This window comes from Marmota monax, unplaced genomic scaffold (assembly GCF_021218885.2).
Source record: "Marmota monax isolate L192 unplaced genomic scaffold, Marmota_monax_Labrador192_F-V1.1 WCK01_AAM20220418_F8-fsc00041, whole genome shotgun sequence".
Classification (NCBI taxonomy): domain Eukaryota; kingdom Metazoa; phylum Chordata; class Mammalia; order Rodentia; family Sciuridae; genus Marmota; species Marmota monax.
Window position 1 is genome coordinate 3,381,096 of NW_026695238.1, and position 23,093 is coordinate 3,404,188.

The following is a 23,093-nucleotide window of genomic DNA, read 5'->3' on the forward strand; positions in this document are numbered from 1 at the left end:
AATTTTTCATTAAAAAATATTTGAAGAATATGGGCTGGTGATGTAGCTCAGTGGTAGAGCCCTAACCAAAAAAAAAGAAAGAAGAAAGTTTCCACCAGATATTATTATATATGTATAAACATATATGTATAAAGTCTTTTTAAAATATCTAGTTTCTACTATGTAATACTTAAGTTCAGTAATTCATTTTATAATTTTAAAATAAATACATAAGTATTGAAAAATACTTAAAGCAAATATGATAAATATGAACTTGTCTTAATTTGAGAAAAGTGGGTACATGGGTGTTTTTGACTGAATTTTCAACACTAACATATTCATAATAAAGAATAGTGGGCTGGGGTCCTGGCTCAGTGGTAGAGCACTTGCCTAGCTAGCATGTGTGAGGTACTGGGTTCTGTCTTCAGCACCACATAAAAATAAAATAAAGGTATTGTGTCCATTTACAACTAAAATTGAAAAAATAAAAAAAAGAATGTAAGTAATTCCACTCATCCTGAGTCCAAATTGCGCCACCAGCTTGCTCTGATCTTGGAGAGCTCCTTCACGGCAAGGTGCAGAGCGAGGAGAAGCTGGGAATGCTGTTAATTATTTGGCACCTCCTGTCACTTGGAGCTGTGGATTGCACTTGTGTGAGGGGTTGGGGTTAACTCCTGATGACACTTTGGCAGCACTCAGATGGGCTTTCCCTGCTGTACTCCCCTGCCTGTGACCCAGAATGGGCCTTCTTTCTGTCATCTGTCAGCCATATAGACACTGGTGGCCTGTGCCTGGAGTTAGGTCACTCTTGTTTATCCAACTGCTGGCTGCTAGCTTTGGGGGCCTGATTTGTTGACCCTGGCAGAACAGTGCTGGGCGTTGGTGAGTTCGCTCTAGTTGTCAGGGCTATTTCTTGTGCTTTTCGTGTTTAGCTGAGATGAGAGCTTCCCCAAGGAGCCTCTATTGCTAAACCAAACAAGCCCCCAATTAGTTTAACAACCAAGAGCAGTCATCAGATTTTGGGTGGGAAGTAGATTTCAGGTAACTTAAATGTTCCTTTTTGTGTTTTGTGGTAACAGATTGAGATAATTACATACTATGCAATTCACCCGTTTACAATAATAATAATAATTATTATTATTTTGTATTTTATTTAATTTTTTTTAGTTTTATTGATTTTAGTTTTTAAATACATGACACGTAATGCATTACAATTCTTATTACACATGTAGAGTACAATTTTTCATGTCTTTGTATATAGAGTGTGTTCACGCCAATTCATGCCTTTATACATGTACTTTTTTTTGCATTACAATTCTTATTACACATATATACCATAATTTTTCATATCTTTGTTTGTATATAAAGTAGGTTGACACCCAACTGGAGTCTTCATACCTGTACTTTGGATAATGATGTCCATCACATTCCACCATTCTTGCTAATCCCCTGCCCCCTCCCTTTTCCCTCCCCCTCTGCCCTATCTAGAATTAATCTATTCCTCCCATGCTCCCCCTCCCTACCCCACTATGAGTCAGCCTCCTTATATCAGAGAAAACATTCGGCATTTGTTTTTTTGGGGATTGGCTAACTTCACTTAGTGTTGTCTTTTTCAACACCATCCATTTACCTGCAAATGCCATGATTTTATTCTCTTTTAATGCTGAGTAAAATTCCATTCTGTATATGTACCACATTTTTTTCACCCGTTTATAATTAAATGTTTTTTAGTATATTTACACATTGTACAACCAACACCCTAGAGAAAAACCTGGTACCCCCTTAGCAGTCACCCCTCATTTACTCATCTCTCTCCCAGCTGCTGGTGACCCCTAATCTACTTCCTGTCTATGGATTTGCATGTCATGAACATTGCATGGAAATGCAATCTTGCAGCATGTGGCCTTTTATGAGAAGCTTCTTTTACTTAATGTTTGCAACAAGCTTTATCCATATTGCAGCATCAATACTTCATTTGTTTTTATGGCTGGATAATGTTCCATTGTAGGGATACATCATAATCTGTTTAGCCATTGTCCATTGATAGACATTTGGGTTGTTTCCACTTTTTGGCTCTGTCACTTCTTGAGTTCTAAAAGTACACAGAATTCAGAGCTCAGTTGTCTAAATTTGGGGGTTCCCAACACTTTGAACAGCTGAAAGCTTTTTATTTTTCCTACATCAATAAATAAATAAATAAATAAATGTTAAAAAGAGAGTTTGTGCGTATTACGTAAGATTTCAGTTCTACTCCCTGACTCCCAGCCTCTGCACCTCTCCGGTTACAACCCTTTGCCTTGGAGGCAGATTAGTGCTTTCTGGACACCATCCTTATCATTTAGTTAACAGATTCCAGGGCCCGCTTGGGATTATCTACCCTTAACACGAAGGCTAGCCACCATGTATCTTTGGGGTCCACTAGTATTATAATTCCTTCTTTTAACTGATGAGAAAATATAGGTAAGCTCATACACACAAGACACGTCAAAGCCAAGGCCTGAGAGATTCAGCCAGTAAAGATACAAAGAGCCACTCTTAGATTTAGACAGTTTATTACCTACATAGATAGTGAAAAACGAATAAGCCAAAGGGGTCACCCACCTTGTCCCACACACCCCAAATGACAACACCAAAACACAAGGAGACAGATGACTTCAGCATGGATTGTAGGGTGTCCTTGCTGCCATCAAGCCCCTTCCAGGCTGCAGCTAAGGGACTGTATGCTCTGTAGCTCTTTTCTGAGGCAGGCCGGGTTGGAAGGCTCATGTCTTGTGGGAACTCACAGGGAGGCAATGAGATGCGGTTTCATGACAGTCTCCCAGGTGAGATGAGGGTTGAGTAGAAGAGGTGGCCTCAAGCAGCTCTTTACAGACCTCCCATCTGTCTTGTTGCAGAGGATCACAGTTCCCCACCCACTCACCACTGGGGATTGAACCTAGGGCCTCTTGCATGCTAGGTGAATGTTTTACCACTGAGCTATATCCCAGACTTGAGACAGGGTCTTGCTAAGTTGTCCAGCCTGGACTTGAACTTGCTATCCTGCCTCAGCCTCCTGAGTAGCTGGGACTACAGGCATGCACCACCGCACCCAGCTTATTCTGTTTGTTTTAGGCAACATTAGATGAAAGTGGGCACGGCCATGACTCCATGTAGGTTGGTCAGGCCTATTTGGAGGACAGACAGCAGCTCAGCACCATTTGGAGTGCAACGAAAGCTGTCATCACCTGCACCTAATCAGCCAGCCGGCAGGAACTGGCTGACAACCTTGGAACAACCTGTGACAAGTGTCCAAAAGAGGCCAACAATAACAGGAGGAGACCAAAGAGACCAAATCAGAAAGTTAATAATGTTCTTTTTTTGGGGAGGGAGGCACTGGTAATTGAAAGTAACTCACTTTACTTCTGAACTATAGCTCCAGCCCTTTTTATTTTTTATTTTGAAACAGGATGTTCCTAAGTTACTGTGGCTGGCCTTGAACTTGTGATCCTCCTGCCTCAACCTCCCAAGCTGCTGGGACTATAGAGGTGCCCCACTGCGCCCAGTACTTGTTCTGTCATCTTTTGCGAAGGGGACACTTTCTGTGGTCAGTGTCTGTAGGAAGTTTCTATGTATTCTCAGATTCACATTCTTTGTTTGCCAGCAATCAAGTTGAGAATGGTGGCAGAGTGTGTTAGGTACCCTGTGGACAAGAGCTGACTGAACTCAAGGGTGTTCTATCACTGAGCTACATCTCCATCCTTTTTATTTATTTTTAATTTTGAGACAGGATCTTGCTAAGTTGCTGAGGCTGCCCTGGAGCTTATGATCCTTCTGCCTTAGCCTCCCAAGTAGCTGGATCACAGGAGTGCTCCACTGCACCTGGCTCAGTAGATTCTTCTTGTTTGCCTTCTAGCATCTTAGATGGTCTCCCACCCTCTGATGTGTGGACCACATGAGGATCATCTTAGGAATTATCACCTTCTACACATGATCATTATCATCACTATCCATGATTGCCCAAGACAGCAAGCATAGCTGGTGGAAAAGAAGCACCAAGTTTAAGCCATTCACTTCTTAATTCTGTTTGCTACTTTGCAAATTCCAGTAGCTTAGTTTCCTAAGGAGAAGGAATGGGAAGAAAGATAGCAGAATGAGAGGAGTTAACTATCTGGTTTGTGTCTCTTACAGCCAATCAGGTTCTCTTTCCACTTCCTCAATCTCATACTTAAAAATCATGCTCAATGTGAGTTACTCTTATGATGAATTGCCACATTCATATCCAAATCGGCTTTCTTAAGCATGTGATCCAGTGGCAGTTGAGTCTTGGTGACCTAGTTAATCTTTTTTAGTTTCTCTTTTAACTCATTAAGTCCCAAGTTTTCAATTCTGCAGATATCTCAATGAAATTGACACGGATGCATTAAAATAGGTTGGAAATCATAATCTAGAGCTTATTACGTAATTTATTATCATTAATTATATCAATTATGTCATTAATATTATGTTATATGAATATTATCATAATCATTTGCCTATTTTCTCAAAAGAATAGAACTCTAAATACATAAATATTTATTTCAAAGTTATTATGTGGTATATTTGTTGCTCATTTTTAAGTTTTTTAGGTGTACCATGAATGAGATGATGAAAATAATGAGTTAAGAGTCCATTTGTAACTCTTAGCTCGAGGAGATAGTACACGGCTTAGAGTCCCCTGACTGTCCTCTGAAGATTCGAGGAGCAAAGGATGGGTGTGACAGGCTCAGGATTTCTGCACAAGTCATGTCCTTTCTTTGAGCTCTTCAAAGAAGAGCACTTGATATGATGATCTGCATATGTATTTTGGGTCCCTCTGCACTTGACTCTCAAAAGATGGTAGAGGTACTCACTAGCACCACTTTACGAAGGTCATATATGGGTCAAGTTCAGGGATGTTGCATATGTTGTGGTTTGGGGAAAGCTTATAGGGAGGAGTCAGAAGCTCCTTAACCTGGTCATTGGTGAGAACTTTTTATTTTAAAAAAAATTTCCCTCAGGTGGAAACCTTGGGAGAATCAGAGTCCTACCTGCTCTGTCTTGCTGCTGCCCAAGGATAATATAGGGCATGAAAGGTGCAGTCAGTGTCTCAGATAATTGCCACTTCTGGATTCTTTTTGCTATCAAGGTGGCACCATCATCTGATTGGATGCTTTTGGAGAATCCACATATGTACTGTAGTCCATCTAAGGGTCTGTGAATAATTTGCCACATCTACTGTGTGGATGAAAATAATGGTGCCATATTTATAACAGTCAATACCCAGCAGTAATCTTGAGAAAATGGCAAGGGATCTAATAGTTTATTTACAGTACAGGTTAATGCCAGTGCCCTTCACTATGTGTCACAGGGTTTCCCTTACCACTGGCCTGTGTGGCTTGCAATCTGGTCAGATCTGCCAGGCTTTCTTGAACTCATGTGCCGTAACCATTAGATTTTGTTTTGGCCCCCAATCTTGAATTGTACATGAGTTACCATACCCTGTGATGGTGTATCCATGTGACTATTGTCTAACCAGCTTGTTGATTCCACTGATGTTCATCCCTAGGTGACTTTTTCTGTGGGCTTCTGTTTAGATCACGAAGGTAGGGAGAGGTGTGGTGGTCTTGTGTGATTTGCTGCCATAATGTTTATCTCCAGAGAGGCTGAGACTTGCTCAACCAGTCGATCCTGCTGCTAGGCACCAATCCATACTGCCATGAGTCAGTGAAAATGTGATAAAGTGCTTTTCAGTGTTTTTTCTTAAACCTAGTGCTACAGCTGTGTTCACTGAACAGAATTCTCTTTTCCATGCCAATTTTTTTGGGGGGTGCTGGGGATTAAACCCAGGGGTGTGCTACTCAGCTACATCCCAGCCCTTTATATTTTGTTATTTTTGAGACAGGGTATTACTAGGTTGTTGAGGTGCAATCCTCCTGCCTCAGCCTCCCACATGGCTGGCATGTGCCACTGTTCCTGGTTTCATGCCAGTTTTGAACAGTTTTTGTTGGGACTGTGCAGTAGCAGTAACTCAGTATACCCCACATGCTTTCAACTTAGCTGATCCCTCCCTGAATCAGGCCCAGGAGCCATCAATAATTTCAGTGCAATGAAGTGCCCAAGAAACCCAAGGTGCTGACATAGACCCTGAATCTGGATCAGCTCCTAGAAAATGACTAGCTAATGTTTGGTTTACTTCTTTTTTTCACATAATTTTTATTGGTGCATTATAGTGTACTTAATGATGGGATTTGTTACATGTTTGTATATGCACACAATATAACAATATAATTTGGCCAATATCACTCCCCAGCCTGTCTACCTCCCTTCCCCCACCTCTTGATCTCTTTCCTCTTACTGATCTCTCTTTGATTTTTAGGAGATCCACCCCAACCCGGTTTACTTCTTTCGTAGACATACCACTTCCGCTTAAGAAAGAGGCTTAATAATAGTCCTTCCTTATCTACAGGTATTCATTCCCAGACCCCTAGTGGATGCGTGGAACCACAGATAATGCTGAACCCTATATGTACCATGTTTTTTCCCATATGTAAATATCTATGATAAAGCTTAATTCATGAATTGGCACAGTAAGAGATGAACAACAATAAGTAAGATAAAAATATAACAGCTATAATAATATATTGTAAAAAATTTATATGAATGTTCTTTCCACTTAATGTTTTTGGTCTGTGGGTCCACCATCAACTGAAACCATGGAAAGTATGGCTAAGGGAGAATTCCTGTGTGTGTGTGTGCGTGTGTGTGTGTGTTTTCATCATACATAAACATGCATTGCCTCCTTTGTTGGTATTCTCATTTCTGCCCATCCCAGATAGTGACATCAGGGCATGACAATACTTGAACATCATCAGTCTCTTGGTGTCTAACAGTGTTCTATAACAAGTCAGTTATTTTCTCTCAAATGCAGCATTTTGTGGGGGAAAGGGGTGACATCAGGCAAGATCCACCTCCACAACCTTAGAGAGCCATTAGGCTACTAGCCACATCTTTTTGTCACAGATTCTAGCCTCCAAGGTTGTTAGTCACTGACACATTAGAAGACAAAACTCTCTGGGGCTGAGTGACTCAAGTGGCCTGAGTCTCTTCACTCTGAGGGAGAGTGTCTCTCTTTTTTAAAAAAAATACTTTCTTTTAGTTGTAGATGGACACAATACCTTTATTTTAGTTACTTTTTTTTTATGTGGTGCTGTGGATCGAACCCAGGGCCTTACACGTGGTAGGCAAGCACTCTACCACTGAGCCACAACCCCAGGCCTGCTGGAGAGTTTCTTTAAGCATGATGCCTCTACCAGTTCTCTAACAAGGTGGTGGTCTTCCTTTTACCCTCCTCTCCCCGGCATCCTGTACTACTTTATTGATACTTTATGGCTGCACTCAGGGATCTGAGTGGCCTCCCCATGGTTGACTTGACCCCCTATTACTGTTTTGTGACATTTCTCCATTAGAAACATCCCTTACAATCAAGTTCTGTATTCCATGTACTTAACATATCCATTCCATAGTACATTATATTGGCTCAAAAACACTTATCAGCTGTGTCCATTGATTTTATGTGTTCACTTCCATGGCAACCAATTGTTTGGTCAAATGCCAGTCTAGGTGCAACTGCAAAGTGTCTTTTAGATGTGATTAACCTTTAAATTGCTGGACTTTGAATAAAGCAGTTTATCCTTCATAAGGTGGGTGGGCCTCATCCAGTCAGTTGAAGGCCTTAAATGAAAAGACGGAAGTCCCAGAAATGAAATTCTGCCTCTGGACTGTTTTCAGACTCTGCATGGACTCCTGCTGGAATCCCCAGCCTGCCCTGCAGATTTCAGACCTGCCACCTCCATATCATGTGAGCTCCTTCCTTAAAATAAACCTCTCTGTATGCAGACATCCCATGGGTTCTGTTTCTTTGGAGAAGAAATACCCCCAAATTATACCCGTCCATTGGCCAATTGGAAGAGTTGCTTCCAAATTCAGTTAAAGTAATTTTTTGACGACACCTATGGAAATTTCTCGGCACCCTAGTGACTTGTGCCTCAGTGTCTGAAAAGGCTGAAAAGGTTTTTAACAACCTTGATTGCCCACAATTCCCCAGCATACCTTGATCAGGACATGAGTCCTCTGATCCTTCTTAGGAAAGGAGGGACTTGGGCCTTTGCTCTAGCACCGTTCATTTTGAAGGGAACATGAAGGGTCAGATCAATGCCAGTTCCAATAGCACAGGCCTCAGCAAGGGGATCTGGGTCCTCTGGGTCACCTTTTTTGTCCACAGTAAATTCCCAGCTGACAGGATTCTCACTATTATGACCCAGAGCTTTACATTGTGGGTCCTTCTCTTGGCCTGATAAAGGGAATTTCCCTCATAGGAAACCATCAGTCTCCTCTTCAGGGATCCTTTGGTGTAATGGCCAGGCCCTATAGTCTTGTAGTCAATATTTGTGTCCCCCTAAAATTCATATGTTGAAACTTAACCCCAAGGTGATGATATTTGGAGATGGGTCTTTGTGAGGTAAATAAGGGCAGACCACTCATGAATGGGATTAATGCCCTTTTTTTAATAAAAGGCCCAGAAAGCTAACATACCCCTTCCACCATGTGAAGACACAGCCAAAAGATAGAACCAGGAACCAGGAAGGCGGCCCTCACCAGACACTGAATCTGCTGGCACCTTGAACTTGAACTTCCAGTTTCTGCTGTTGATAAGACACCCAAGCTATGATTTATTTTATAGCAGCTCAAATAGACTGAGACAAGTCTGGATCCTCAGTTGGCCACTTTTCTCTCTGTTAATTTGTTCAGGTGGCCCTAACAGTACCACAAACTAAGCGGCTTAAACAACACAAGTGTGTAGTCTCCCAGTTCTGGAAGCTGGAAGACAAAAATCAAGGTGTTAGCAGGGTTGGTTCCTTGTGAGTGCTGAGAGCAGAGGGTCTGTTTCAAGCCTCTTTCCTGGGTCTGCGGATGTCTGTCCTGTTCCCAAGGCATGCTATCTGCATGCACGTGTGTCTGCCTCCAAATCTCCCCTTTTTGTGAGTGTGTTGGTCATACTGGGTTAAGGCCCACCCCAGGGATCACATTTTTACTGGTTACTTCTATATAAAGTTCCTATCTCCAAGGAAGATCATACTTGGAAGGACGAGGAGTTAGGACATCAACATAGGAATTTGGGGGAGGGACACAATTCAGCCCATAATACTCTTCTTATCCTGAGGGGCACTCATTTTGTCCTGTGTTTTCCAGAGCCTATCTCTGGGATCTAATGTAGATTCAACTGTCCCCAATGTGCCCTTTGAACAGACTTGTCAGTCTAGCTGAGCATTCGAGTCCTTGTGTTTTCTATTACAAATCCAGGTCAGATTACAGTGGCCTTAAAGGGAAGTCATGGTTTCTGTCTTGACATCCGAGGGGACTCCCCAGGTGCTGGACACTCCTCTCAGGTGGACTGCTTCCTTAGGTGTTTTCCCAGCATTTCTTGAAGCCTCACAATTAAGGGAAGAGGCGGGAGCAAGCGCTGCCCAGTCTCCTGTTCCTCCTCCACTCTCGCTTCCTCAGCTAAGGTGTTCCTGGCCAGGTGTAAAGGGGACCTCAGTGCATCTCTGAGGATCTGATTACCTTTGATGGCCAGGGAGGATTCTACCTGTGGTCACAGCCATGGATCCCAGCAAAGCAGTTTTACTTTCCCAGTGACATAGAAGGGTGCAAAACCACAGAATGCCCCTCCTGACTTTATAAGACCCTCTTTCTTGAACTCTAGACACCAACACAACTTATTGGTCATCTCAGGGACAATGGTCAAGGACTGCTAGCCCCTCTGGTCACTAAACGCATCAGCAACTGGATATGTGACTACCTGCTAGGATTCTGTCCCCTACCTTGCTAGTTGGTTTCTTGGGTTATGCTGTCCTTTTTCCAAAAGGACACTTCCCTCAGCCTTGGGGAAAGAGAGGGTCAAAAACTCCACAGACTTAATCTGTAGTTAATCTGTTAGGAGCAGGTGGGCAGCTCCCCCGACAGTGTGCCCCCTTTGGCAGGCACAATTTCTGTCTGAGGATCATACTAGGGGGTTCTTTCTTTCTTTTGTTTTAGTTGATAAAACACAGCAATTTTCTTTGACTGCCAGAGATTCAGTGTCGTGACTCCAGCGTTGTTTAGACAACACTGACTTGGCAAGCAAGCCCTGAATCTTGGCAAGAAGCCTCTGTTTGCTAACAAGATATCATTATGCAGTGTAAACTTGGCACACCAAAGGTGTCTTCCCAGCATTTCTTGAAGCCTCCCAATTAAGGATTTCAATATTGATCATACCTTTTTGCAGAAGCGCACAGGTGGGATTGGCTCACAGGTCTGTCACTCAAAGACTTGCTTTTCCTTTGGGGTTCCCTTTACTGTTTTTACAGAATGAGACCAAAGGGCTTTTGCACAGCCCCTCCAGGAGGTCTGCAGTGGCTGGAAGCTCAGGGAATTCTGGGGACCCAGGCCGGGAAGAGGCAACTCAGAGGGAGCAGGTCTACCAGCAAATGCAGATTGACACAGATTTGAAGTGGCAGTTTGTTCAACAAACTTAAGGTGCCATCATGAAGCTGATTTGATGCTCCTTTTGGCTGTGTTGACAGAGTGCGTAGGAAGTTGGAAATTCCCTACTCCTCTTCCCTCCTGGACCATCAGGGTCCTGTCTCCTAATCTGGCTTGTGCAGTCCCTGAGAAGGAGGACCCTGGCCCATCTCACTGTTCACCCCTCCTATCCACAGCATGTGCTACTAGATCCTGGGAATTTATCTCTTAACTTGGCTCACGTCTTCAAAAAGGACATAATAAGTTTATGGGTCCCACGTTGGGCACCAGATATGTCAAGTTCAGACAAGCCAAAGCCTGAAGCGGTCACAAAAAAGATACCATGAGCACTTTGAGATTTAGACAGTTCATTATTTACACAGATAACAAAAAGAAGCTAGAGACTACAGCTCTGCAAGATCCTTGTCCTATACACCCAGAAGGACAACACCATAACAAAGAGGGGCAGATGATTGCAGTGTAACTCCATTGCCAAGAAGCCCCTTCTAGACCACAGGCAAATGCTTTATATTCCGTAGCTCTTTTCTGAGGCGGGCAGGGCAGAGAGCCTGTATCTCCATCAGAACCCAGGAAGGAGGCAAGGCGTCATGGTGGTCTCCCAGGAGATATAGGGAGGCTAGTGGGGAGCAAGAAGCATCCTTGAAGCTTCTTGCAGGCCCTTCTCTCCTGTCCTAGGAGGATTGCAGGGTTTCAACCATCAAGACTCAGGGAGGCCTGGGTCCAAGTCTCTGTGTATAAGGACAGGTGCACAGTCCCAAGGGTGCCATGGAAAAGTCACGCAGGCTGGTAGTGCTGGGCTGGAACTAGAACAAAAATCTCATGCCAAGCACTTCCTGACCCTTTAACTGATACTGCCAGCTGTGGATGACTGAGCTGAGATAAAAACACATGGTAATGACACAGGCACTTGTTGTTTTCTATAAAAATTACCCTTGGTTGAGGGTGTTGCTCAGTGACAGAGCCCTTGTCTAGCATATGTGAGGGCCTGGGTTCCATCCCCAACACTTTAGGGGAGAATATTATCCTTATTTTAAAAAAATATGTAAATATGAGTACAGACTATTTTGTGCTTTTATACCACATTTAAGAGAAAATGTATTTAGACTTATTTGAAATAACTTGCAGAAGTAATCCATGCCTATTATAGAGAAATCAGAAAATATAAAGAAACTAAAAGAAGAAACTCTAATCTTCCATAATTCCAGCCCCCAGCACAAAGCATAGTGCCTGTGTTTGAAGGTGCTTAATAAGCATTTGTAAAATGAGTACATAAACACATCCATGGTCTAGCTAACAGTAGTCATTGCCCACTTCCCATGTGTTGTTGACATATATGTCTGAAGCTTGATAAATACATCTGTCACTCAATATTAATAATTCTCGATTATTTCCTTAGAATAAACTACTAAATGAAATTGTGGTAAAGGAGTTTCTTTGTGACTTTGATATGTATCACTGCCAAAATGTCCTCCTTAGGAGGAATTTTTTTTTTCTTTTCTGAGATGGATCTCACTATGTCACCCAGGCCAGCTTTGAACCCATGGTCTTGCTTTGGCTTCCCAAGTAGCTGGGATTACAAGCATGCACCACTGCCCCTGGCTATACTTCCTTCAGAAAAGTTACAAAGGGAGTAGTTTAGTGTGTGAGAGAGAGCATGCTCATTAAAAATAAACCTGCAGAACTGCACATGGTGATGCATGCCTGTAATCCCAGTGACATGGGGGAGGCCGAGGCAGGAGGATTGCAAGTTCAAAGACAGCCTCAGTAACTTAGTGAGACCTAAGTAACTCAGTGAGACTATGCCTCTAAATAAAATATATAAAAGGGATGGGGATGTGGCTCAATGGTTGAGTGACCCTGGGCTCCATCCCTGGTACAATAAATAAATAAACCTTCGAATATCATAGTTGAAATGCTCTGTCTTTGTGATACATATTCTACATGTCTTTGTGTGAAATTCACATCACCTACAACTGACTATTTATTGATTGATTGATACTAGGGATTGAACCTAGGGGTACTGTACCACTGAGCTCATATATCTTCTGTTGAAAATTCACTATTCTTACTTTTATATCTACTTTGACAACATGTTTTTCTAATTTTCACATGGATTTCAGCTCTCTCTTTATATAGGAAAGTTATTAATCCTTTCTTATATAAAGTGCAAATATACAGTCCTGAGTCACTAATCACATGGGTACATTCTGAGAATTCATTATGAGGCAGTTTTGTGGTTTTGTGAATATCATAAAGTGTATTTACAGAAACCACAATGGGTACTATCTCACTAGGCAATATAATTTTGTGGGACAGTGTCACCTATGCAGTCTGACATTGACAAAAATAATATGTGGCTCATGAATGTTTTCTTGGGCTGATGTTTTTATAATTTTCTCTCATCAGATCAATCTTTGTACTGTGTTCTTTGAATCTGGGTGTGGTATTACAAAGTCCTTGCCCATTGGAAGATTGTACAAATAGAATGTTCCTTTGCATTTCTTATGTAGTTTCTTTAACCCATCTGGGATTAATTACCAAGTTTGACCTGAGTTCTGCAGGGCGTAAGGCTCCTGACCAAGAGGATAAAGAGCAGAAATGGAGTCTGCCCTGGGCTGTGGCCTGGATTACAATGGCATCCTGGCATCCTCTCAGATCAGGTGCCATCCCCCCCTCCTTTTCTAGTGCTGGGCATTGAACCTAGTAGTGCTAGGTCCTGGGTTCCATCCCAAATACTGCAAAAATATAAAAAAATTAAAAATTACATGTCTGTAATCCCAGCTACTCAAGAGGCAGAGGCAGGAGGAGTTTAAGGCCAGACTGGCCACTTCAGCAAGACTGTGTCAAAAATAAAAACAAATTAACAAACAAACAAAACTCTGAAAAATTCTTCTAGGCTTAAAAAATGTTGGGAGTGAAACTCACATTATATTCAACTATTTACTTATTTATTTATTGGTACTGGGAATTGAACCCAGGAGTGCTTTACCACTGAGTTACATTCCCAGTCCTTTTTATTTTTTATTTTGAGACAGGGTTTTCCTAAGTTGCTTAGGTCTTCCCTGAATTGCTGATGCAATCCTCCTGCCTTAGCCTCCGGAGTTTCTGGGATTACAGGCATGTGCCACATTTAGCAACAGTTGACCCTTTTAAAGTGTACAGTTAAGTAGCATTTAATGTATTTTCAATGTTGTGCAACCACAACTTTTTCAATACTTAGAAAAGCATACCATGTCCATGTTTTTAAAAAATCCAGTTTTTCAAAGAAGAGTGATATTCATCTAGGAAGAGCAGAGTGCTGCAGTAGAAATACTCACGCCACAGTAAACTAGGTATCTTCAAAGAGGTTGGGGCAAGAGGATTTGTGGGGAGGTACTGGGGATTGAACCTAGGGTGCTTTGCCACTGAGCCACATCCCTTTCCCTTTTTATTTTGAGATAGGATCTTGCTAAATCACCCAGGATGGTTTTGAATCTGTTACACTGCCTCAGCTTCCTGAATTGCTGGGATTATAGGCATGTACCACTGCACTTGGTCTTTTTGGCTATTTGTATATCGTTGCTAGAGAAATGTCTATTCAAGTCCTATTTTAATACTGGGTTGTTTGTCTTCTTGTTGTTCAGTTATAATTATTCTTTATATATTCTGGATATTAAACCCTTACCAGAAATATAATTTGCAAATATTTTCTCCCCTCCTATAGGTTGTATTTTTACATTCTCAAAAATGTCCTTTGATGTACCAGTGTTTTAATTTTTTTTTTCAGTCCCCAGGGATATTTAACCATTGAACCACATCCCAAACTTTTTTTTTTTTTAAATATTTTTTAGTTGCTGATAGATCTTTATTTTTTTAATACGTGGTGCTGAGAATTGAACCCAGTGCCTCACACATACTAGGCACGTGCGCTACCACTGAGCCCCAGCCCCAGCCCCAGCCCCCAAATCCTTTTTAATATTTTATTTAGAGATGGAGTCTCGCTGAATTGCTTAAGGTCTCGTTAAGTTGCTGAAGCTGATTTTGAAATTGCAATCCTTCTGTCTCAGCCTCTGGAGTCGCTAGGATTATAGGTGTGCACCACCACGCCCAGCCAGAGTTTTAATGTTTATGAAGTCCTATTTATTTATTTTTTTCTCCTTTTATTGCTCATGCCCTTAGTATCAAGTTTAAGAATCCATTGTCAAATTCAAGGTCATAAAGATTTATTCCTGGGGCTGGAGTTATGGCTCAGTGGTAGAACACTTACCTAGCATGTCTGAGGCACTGGGTTCGATTTTCAGCACCGCATATAAATACATGGTCTATCATATTACCACATATAAAGGTCTATCAACATCTGAAAAAAAATAAAAATAAAAGATTTATTCCTATGTTTTATTCAAAGAATTTTATAATTTCAGATCTTCTATTTAGGTTATGTCTTTTTTTTTTAATGCCTGCTGGATTTATTTATTTATTTTTTCTTTTAGTTGTCAATGGACCTTTTCTATATTTATTTATCTGCCGTGCTGAGAATCAAACCCTGTGCCTCATACATGCTAGTCAAGCACTCTACCACTGAGCCACAACCCCAGCCCCATATTTAGATTGTTGATCAATCCATTTAGAGTTAATTTTTACATGTGGTGTGAGGAAGGTTTCCGACTTCATTCTTTTGTGTTTGGTTAAACTGTTTTCTCAGTGCCACCAGTGAAAGAGACTTTTCTTTCCTCATTGAATTGTGTTGGCTTTCTTGTTGCAAATTAATTGGCTAGAAATGTTTGGGTTTATTTCTGGACTCTGAATTGTATTCCACTGGTCTCTATGTCTATCCTTATGCCAGTACCATGCTGTTTTTTTTTTTTAAATATCTTTTTAGATGTGATGAACCTTTATTTTATTCATTTATTTATATGCAGTGCTGAGAATTGAACCCAGTGCCTCACACATGCTACAATCCAGCCCCTACCATACTGTTCTGGTTACTGTAGTTTTGTAGTAAAATTTGAAATCAGAATGTGTGGGCATTCCAACTTTGCTTTCTTTTTCAATATGACTTTGGCTATTCAGGGATCCTTGCAGTTCCATATGAATTTGAGGACCAGCTTTTTCCATTTCTGCAGAAAGGTCATTGGAATTGTATGGGCTTTACACTGAATCTCTAGATAGCTTTGGAGAGCCCTGTCATCTTAACAGTATTAAGTCTCCCAGTTCTTTCTTTTATAGTTATCAGTGTATAAATGTTTTACTTCACTGGCTAAATTTATTCCTAAGTATTTGCTGTTGTCAAAGTTGTCAGAATCAAAATGGTGTCACTTTTGTCAAACCCTGACCAAAATAAATAAATGCAAAATACATGGAGGGGATCTCATGTATGTTTGCCTGGATAACAAGAGCTAGTCATGAAAGAGTCTCCAGAACTATGCTGCCATTGCAACCGTATACAAAAAGAATACTTCTGTAAGAACATCTGCCCAACAACTGTCTGTTTACTCTTGGGCTGATGACACTTTATTTGTTTTTGTAGTCAGGATAATTATTTGACAATATCTTATGCAGTCCTCCCTATTTCACACCTAAACATTCACTCTTTCCTCAATCTCTTTGAGTACAGAGTAAACTATGTGCAGCCCCATCACAAGGCTGTGCTGTTCCCAAATAGTTATTATTCTTTGGGGATCTCTCTCTGATTATTATTTGGGTTAACACTATGAATTTATCTGCCTGGGCTGTCATAACAAAATACCATGGACAGGATGGTTTAAATAACAGAAATTAATTTTGTCACTGGGGAAGTGACTCAGTGGTAGAGCATTTGTGAGGCATGTGTGAAGCCTGGGTTCAATCCCAGCTCAAAAAAAAAAAAAAAATTCTTTTTCTCCCAGTTCTGAGGGCTAGAAGTAGAGATCAGAGTGCCAACATTGTTGGTTCCTGAGTGAGATGGTTCTTCTAGGCTTGCACACAGCTGCTCCCATGATCTTTCCTCAGTGCTTGTGAATAGAGAGGGTGCAAGCTTTCTGGGCGTTAATCCTATCAGATCAGGGGCCCTGTCTTTATGACCTCACCTAACCACAGTGACTTTTTTAGAGGCCCCATCTCTAACTGGAGGTTAGACTTTCAAAATAAAAATTTTGAGGGGTTACAAATATTTCGTCTCTAAAGAGACTATTATACTCTCTTATTATACTCTACCCCTCTTACTCTCTTGCTCTCACTCTCTCTCTTACTCTCCCCTCTCTCTCTCCCCCCCTCCTCTCTCTTTCTTCCCCCTCTCCTCTCTCTCCCCCTCTTTCTTCTCTCTCTCTCTCTCTCTCTCAACCCCCTTCTCTTCTGCGACTGACCACTACGGTCCTGCTAATAAAATCTCGGACAGGTTAAAAAAAAAAGAGAGACTATTATAAAGGGAATTGTTTTCTTTTTTAAAAAAAATATTTATTTTTTAGTTGTAGCTGGACACAATACCTTTGTTTTATTCATTTATTTTTATGTGGTGCTGAGAATCAAACCCAGGGCATCGAACACGCTAGACAAGCGCTCTACTGCTGAGCCACAACCCCAACCTGGGAATTATTTTCTTAATTTCCCTTCCAGATTATTCTTCCAGGTTTTCAAAACAAATGCCCATCCTGGAAGAGCCATTGTTACCAGGGTCCTGGCATTCATTGTCTTTCCCAACTCAGGGTCTATCTGTCTTGCCTATTCTTTGTATTGTCTGCAACTTGGTCCCTCCCCCACCCTGCCCCCACCCTGGTTTACTGACAACTACTAAATATTTTTGCATCTGTTTTATCTATCTATTGTATCTAAGTATTTATTAAGTATCTATAATATCTAACATTTTGGAGTCAAACAATATGGGAGGAAATAAAGAAATATGACGTGGTTTCTGCCCTCTAGGATTTTCAATCTAGTTGAAGGGACAAGACACCCACAAAAATCATTAGAAAATCATTTGGGAGCATATGTAGTCAAATTCTCACCTATCCAACATGCACCAAGATTGGAAACTCTCTAAAGCTAGGTCTTTTCTGTTATGTGCTGTGTCCTTGTCCCCTCAAATGGAATAGAAGAAACAAATTGGGAGTTTAATAAGTAAATGTTGAATGAATTCAGCACTCACTCCCCGGGTTTCACCAGGTCAGGGCCAGTTCTCTCATTCATCCTAAAAGTGGATCTCCATTCTACGGAGAAGCTTGGGCACAATAGTTTTTTTTATTTTGTTTATTTTTATGTGGTGCTGAGGATCGAACCCAGGGCCTCCAACATGCTAGGCAAGAACTCTTCCGGTGAGCCACAAGCCCAGACCTGAAACTTGGGCTTTTTAACTGGCTCAGGTTACCACCTAATGGCAGGCACAGAACAAATCTCTCATCGAGTATCCCAGTGTCTTTCTAAAATAACCTCTTGCATAAGTTGATCCTTGGTAAGTTCCACCAGTAAACTGAGAAGAGAAATATGAAGGAAGAAGGAAGAAGGCATGGCCTGGACAAAGGGACAAACGTCCTAGAAATCTCCACACTGACAGCCAATAAGTGGTCACAGAGACCATGGATCCCAGGGAAGAAGCTAGTACCCAAGAAAATGAGTCTTTATCCAGTCTTTTTAAATGTGACTTTTTTTTCCCCTGATTCTCAGATCGTGATAGAAAATTTGAAAAACAAACCACAGTATAAAGAAGAAAATAAATTTATCTACTGATTTACAAACTGCTCTTTGCCACTGCTGAGATCACCACTGTTCACATTTTTATAAAAATATTAAATGTCATTTTACTTAAATGTTGAAGGAAAAGAAACCAAAATTTGAGAGAAAGATTTCTTCAAAAAGGCCTATTATTTTCTAAAAAGGGTCCTCTAAAATTAAAAAAAAAATAAGAGACATTTTAAGAGGTTGGGTTTGCTGTAAAGGTTCTCAAATTTAGGTGAATTGGTATTTTGACAATGTCTAGAGACATTTTTGGTTGGTTGTTGCAACTTGGAAGCTACTACTATAAAGAGGCCAGGGATGCTGCAAAACAGCCTACCGGGTACAGGAGCTTCCCAGAACAGACTTATCCAGTCCCAAAGGTGAACAGCGGCCCGAGGGAGGAACATGGATATTGCATGGTCACTGTGGTTTCAAAATTGCAGGTGTCTTTAAAGGGTTTAAGTTTGTTTCCATTCAGTAGGACACAGTCAGTTTTCTCAGGGACCAGTGGAGTAAGTGGTTAAGAGTGTGGCCTCCAGCCAGGTGGTCCGAATTTGAACCCCGACTTCCACTTACTGGTAAGTGAGCTTGAGCAACTTCTTTGGGCCTCAGTTTGCTTATCTGCAGATTGCGGTAATATTAAACCCAACTCATGTAACTGTGGTGAGGATTAATGCGCTAATTTAAGTAAGGTTCTTGGAACAGTGTCTGGTTTATGGTCAGCTTCATAGAAATAGGTGCAATTATTATTATTAATGTCTTAAACCAAACTAGAACACAAATTAAGCCTACTTTTAGCATAAGTCTCCTAAGGAATTTAATAGAAAAAAATAGATATGTATGTAAAACATTTTTAAGTGGAAATTTTATTTTTTAATGTATTCATTAGAGCTTTATAGTTATACATAGTGATTGGGTTCATTCCAATTAACTCATAATACATGGAATTCAATTGCAGTTCATGTTCCCCTCCTTTTTCTGTCCTTTTTCCCTCCTGTCCTCCTTCCCCTCCCAATTCTCCTTCTTCCATTATACTAGACTTCCTTTTGCTCATCTATTTTTTTATTTGTCCTAATTAGTTATACATGACAGTAGAATGCACATCATACATAAATGGAGAATAACTTCTCATTCTTCTGGTTGTACATGATGTAGAGTTACACATATATGCACATATATGCACGTAGCATAATGTCTGATTCATTCTATTCTCCTTCCTCACTCCAAATCCCCTTCCCTCCCTTCACTCCCCTCTGCCTAATCCCAAGTACCTTTATTCTTCCCTAAGTCCCCCATTCTTATTGTGTATTAGCATCCACATATCAGAGAAAACATTCAGCCTTTGGTTCTTTGGGATTGGCTTAGCATGATATTCTCCAGTTCCATCCATTTACTGACAAATGCCATAATTTCATTCTTCTTTAAGGCTGAGTAATATTCTTAAATGGAAATATTAAGACAAATAAAACAAAACTCATTTATTAGAATATAAATATGGCTAGGGTCTACTTATAGATCTAAGAAGTTTATATGTGAGTTCAGAGGTTCAACAAGGTTTTCCTGCTTTCTGAAATTATCAGATCAATGCTGGGTGTATTGCTGTTTCAGAAAACATTGTTTTGTTTTCTTTTAGGTTAAAATAAATTTGACAGGTAATATATTCTCATAGGTAATATAGTCACACTCAAAACAATATAACATGATGTACACTGAGAATATTCTTTGCACTCCACCCCCATCCTCCTGTAGGTAGTCCTTCAGTTGTCACGACTGTCTTCTTGGGAATGGGCAGAATCAGCCTTTATTAGTTCAGGATGGATTCCGAGCAAGTGGGTGATATATCAAGAGTAATTATGGTCCTAGGACCATGCAACATAAACAATATTGGCCAATAGTGAAAGCCAGTAAAGACTGGCATTTTTCTCACTATAATTTGGGTCACGTTTCCTTCTATAATCTGAATGATAGATCTCCACAACTTCAGTGTCTCTTTATAGAAGCCCTTAGGCCTTATTTGTGTACTGCAACAGACTCTGATTCTCTTAAAAACAAACAAACCCACACAAAAAAAAAAAAAACAAAAAGCCAAATCAAAACAAAAAAAGTCTTCAATAACGATTATGAAAGAGGAAGTACTTGGCAAACCCCTGTGTTTCTTTTTCTCTCAGTCTGTGGCTATGACTTAGTAAATTTTTGTTTCAGATTTGTGGATTCTGTTTGTTTCACCACCACTCCAAATACCAAAATGTGCTTCTTTCTGTCTCATTCTCAGCAACTATAAGTACATTGTGGCAATGTCAGTTTCATAGATGTGATCAGTATTAGTTACCAAGTGCTTTAGAAATTCTGGATAGTTTTTTGGTTTTGTTTCGTGCTTGGGATCAAACCCAGGGCTTTGTGTACTCTGGGCAAGTGCTCTACCACTGAGCTACATCCCCAGTCCTTAAGACCTGAAGGTAAAATATTTGGGAGTTATGTAATACAAACAATAAATGTTTTTGTTTAAAAAATACACACTACATAGTTTACTTCATGCCTTTCTCATCCAGTTTCTTGGAATTTCTCATCTTGTAACGTTCCTTTTTTTCTTGTCGATTGCACAAGACATTTTTATTTGTCACAGAGCTACAAGCTGCAGTAGATTTAAATGCTAAGAAGGAACCATAGGCTTTCTACCTCACTCACTAAAGGGGTCAGTTTTCCTAAAATGCTGTGTCCCAAATATCTAAACTTCAACATCCCCCTTTCCCATATATTTTCATTACTTCAAGGACCTTATTCCTCCAGTTCCACCAGATACACCTTGCTCTCAATAGCCTTGCTCCTTGTGTGGTCATTTTCTCCAGAATTACGCTCCCAGAACCACCAGCCCTCCCTCTGCCTGCCTCTTACACACTGCACTCACTAGTGCGCCACGCCCCATCTCCTGCCCCAGAAACCCTGCCTGGTCAGACCTCGGTTATTCAGTCTTGGTTGACTCCCACAGGTGATGAACAAGGCCAAGTATGGTCCGCTGTGGTTATCCAGCCTTGGGTCTCAGACCTTGGTGAACCTGGCCAGCGCGCCACTCATAGAGCAAGTGATGCGGCAGGAGGGCAAGTACCCCGTAAGGGACCACATGGAGCTGTGGAAGGAGCACCGGGACCATCAGGGCCTGACGTATGGGCCCTTCACCACGTGAGCTGGGGCCTGAAGGGACTGGAACAGGGCCTCACAGGACCAGGTCAAAAGAGAGTGGACACAGGGCAGCCAATGGGGTGAAGGGCAGAGCGGCATCTCTGCATCCTCTGAACCTGATATGCAGTATGGAGCAGTTGTTGGGATGGGCTAAAGCCCAGAGCCATTCATTGGCTTTTCCTTTAATACATTGTGTGACTTTAGACAAGTGAATCTGAGAATGATATTGACTCAGATGCCAATCAAAGTAGATAAATGGGGCTCATTGGTGATGAGCCATTCCCGGTGCCACAGGTTATAACTGGGAATATTACAGCCTTCTTTTTGCTATAGTATGTTAACAGAATTTCAAAAACAGTGGATGGTTTTCCCCATTTATAATCAACTTGACAACCATGTTTTAGTTGCTTCTCAAGGGATGAAAGTTGATCCCTGTGTGAGATGATCACACTGCTACAATGGTATATTTGTGACATGGCAGACACCAGGCTGGTCTCTTTACATCCATTGTTTCTTTTTATGTTCACAACAAACCCATGAGTGGGGTGTAATTTTAGATGAAAAAACTGAGGCCCAGAGAGGTTTTACATCACATGCCAGAAGGTGACACTAGTAACCATGGTGGAATAAGATCTTTCTGGTTCTGGAATTCAATAACTGGAATTATTTGGAAAGAAAATAAACCGGGTAGCGGGGTCATCTCACCTATCCCTGATGGTCACACAATCACTGTCCCATTGAGTGTTATTCTTTTTTTTTCCTGGTTCCTTCATAGGCGGACAGTTTCAGAACTAAAACAACCATTCCTGAGCCCTTTATTCCAAGTTCTGGGAACTGAGTAGCAGATGTCTGGTCTTTAAAAAGACCTCTTTAACTTGACATCTGATCCAGAGGCCAGATTTGGATCCCAGGTTTTCATCATTCCAGGCTACCTCTGATTCAGTTGAGCACCAAGTAGACCCCTTTGTGATCTAAGTACATTTTTTTCCTCTGAAACCAATTTGCTAAATATATTTAGCAAAATACATCACCTGTATGTGCTTAAGAGCTGTTTTGCTAACCTAAGATACTTGGGGTTTGTTTTGTTTTGTTTGAGCATATACATTTTTGAAATCTCTTTTTATGAAGCATTTTCTCTCAATAAGTGGCTTAACAATCACAGAAATGCTCTCATTTAAATTCTGAAAATCTGATTTCTGCTATGGGGAGAATTTTACTATTGTAAGAGTACTTACAACCTTAAATTCCAACAAATGGGTTTTTTGGTTTTATTACATTTTTAGCAATATTTCTATTTATATATTAATGTATTGATTAATTAATTATTTTATTTATTTTTGCCATTGGAGATTTAACCCAGGGGTGCTCTACCACTGAGCTATATACCCAGCCCTTTTATTTTGAGAAAGGGTCTTGCTGAGTATCTCATTAATTTGCTCAGTCTGGCCTCGAATTTATAATCCTTCTGTCTCAGCCTCCCAAGTCACTGGGATCACAGGTGTGCACCACCTGGTTTTTCTTTTATCGTTTTCTAGCTTTTTCCCAACACAGTAAAGAAAGCTCCTGGGAAAGAGGGTTAAGGTTCACTTAAATAATTTTTTAAATAAAAAAATGTGTTTTATTCCTTAATACTTACTGTAAAAAATTGTATAACAAAATACTAAGTCTCCTCCTCACTCCCATCCCATCTTCCT

General features: G+C 40.8%; 1 protein-coding gene across 2 annotated transcripts in view; it reads left to right on the forward strand.

Annotated features, from left to right (window-relative positions):
- The window catches only part of LOC124089500 (sterol 26-hydroxylase, mitochondrial), a 35,255-nt gene that overhangs the window by 8,631 nt on the left and 3,531 nt on the right, over nucleotides 1-23,093 (forward strand). Inside the window, exons 2-3 of one of the 2 annotated variants that reach the window (XM_058577572.1) lie at nucleotides 3,425-3,562; nucleotides 21,209-21,399. In XM_058577572.1, the coding sequence (XP_058433555.1) occupies nucleotides 21,212-21,399 (188 nt within the window). In that variant the 5' untranslated portion in view covers nucleotides 3,425-3,562; nucleotides 21,209-21,211. The remainder of the gene's footprint in view (nucleotides 1-3,424; nucleotides 3,563-21,208; nucleotides 21,400-23,093) is intronic. The other variant, XM_046439563.2, reaches the window with a different exon arrangement.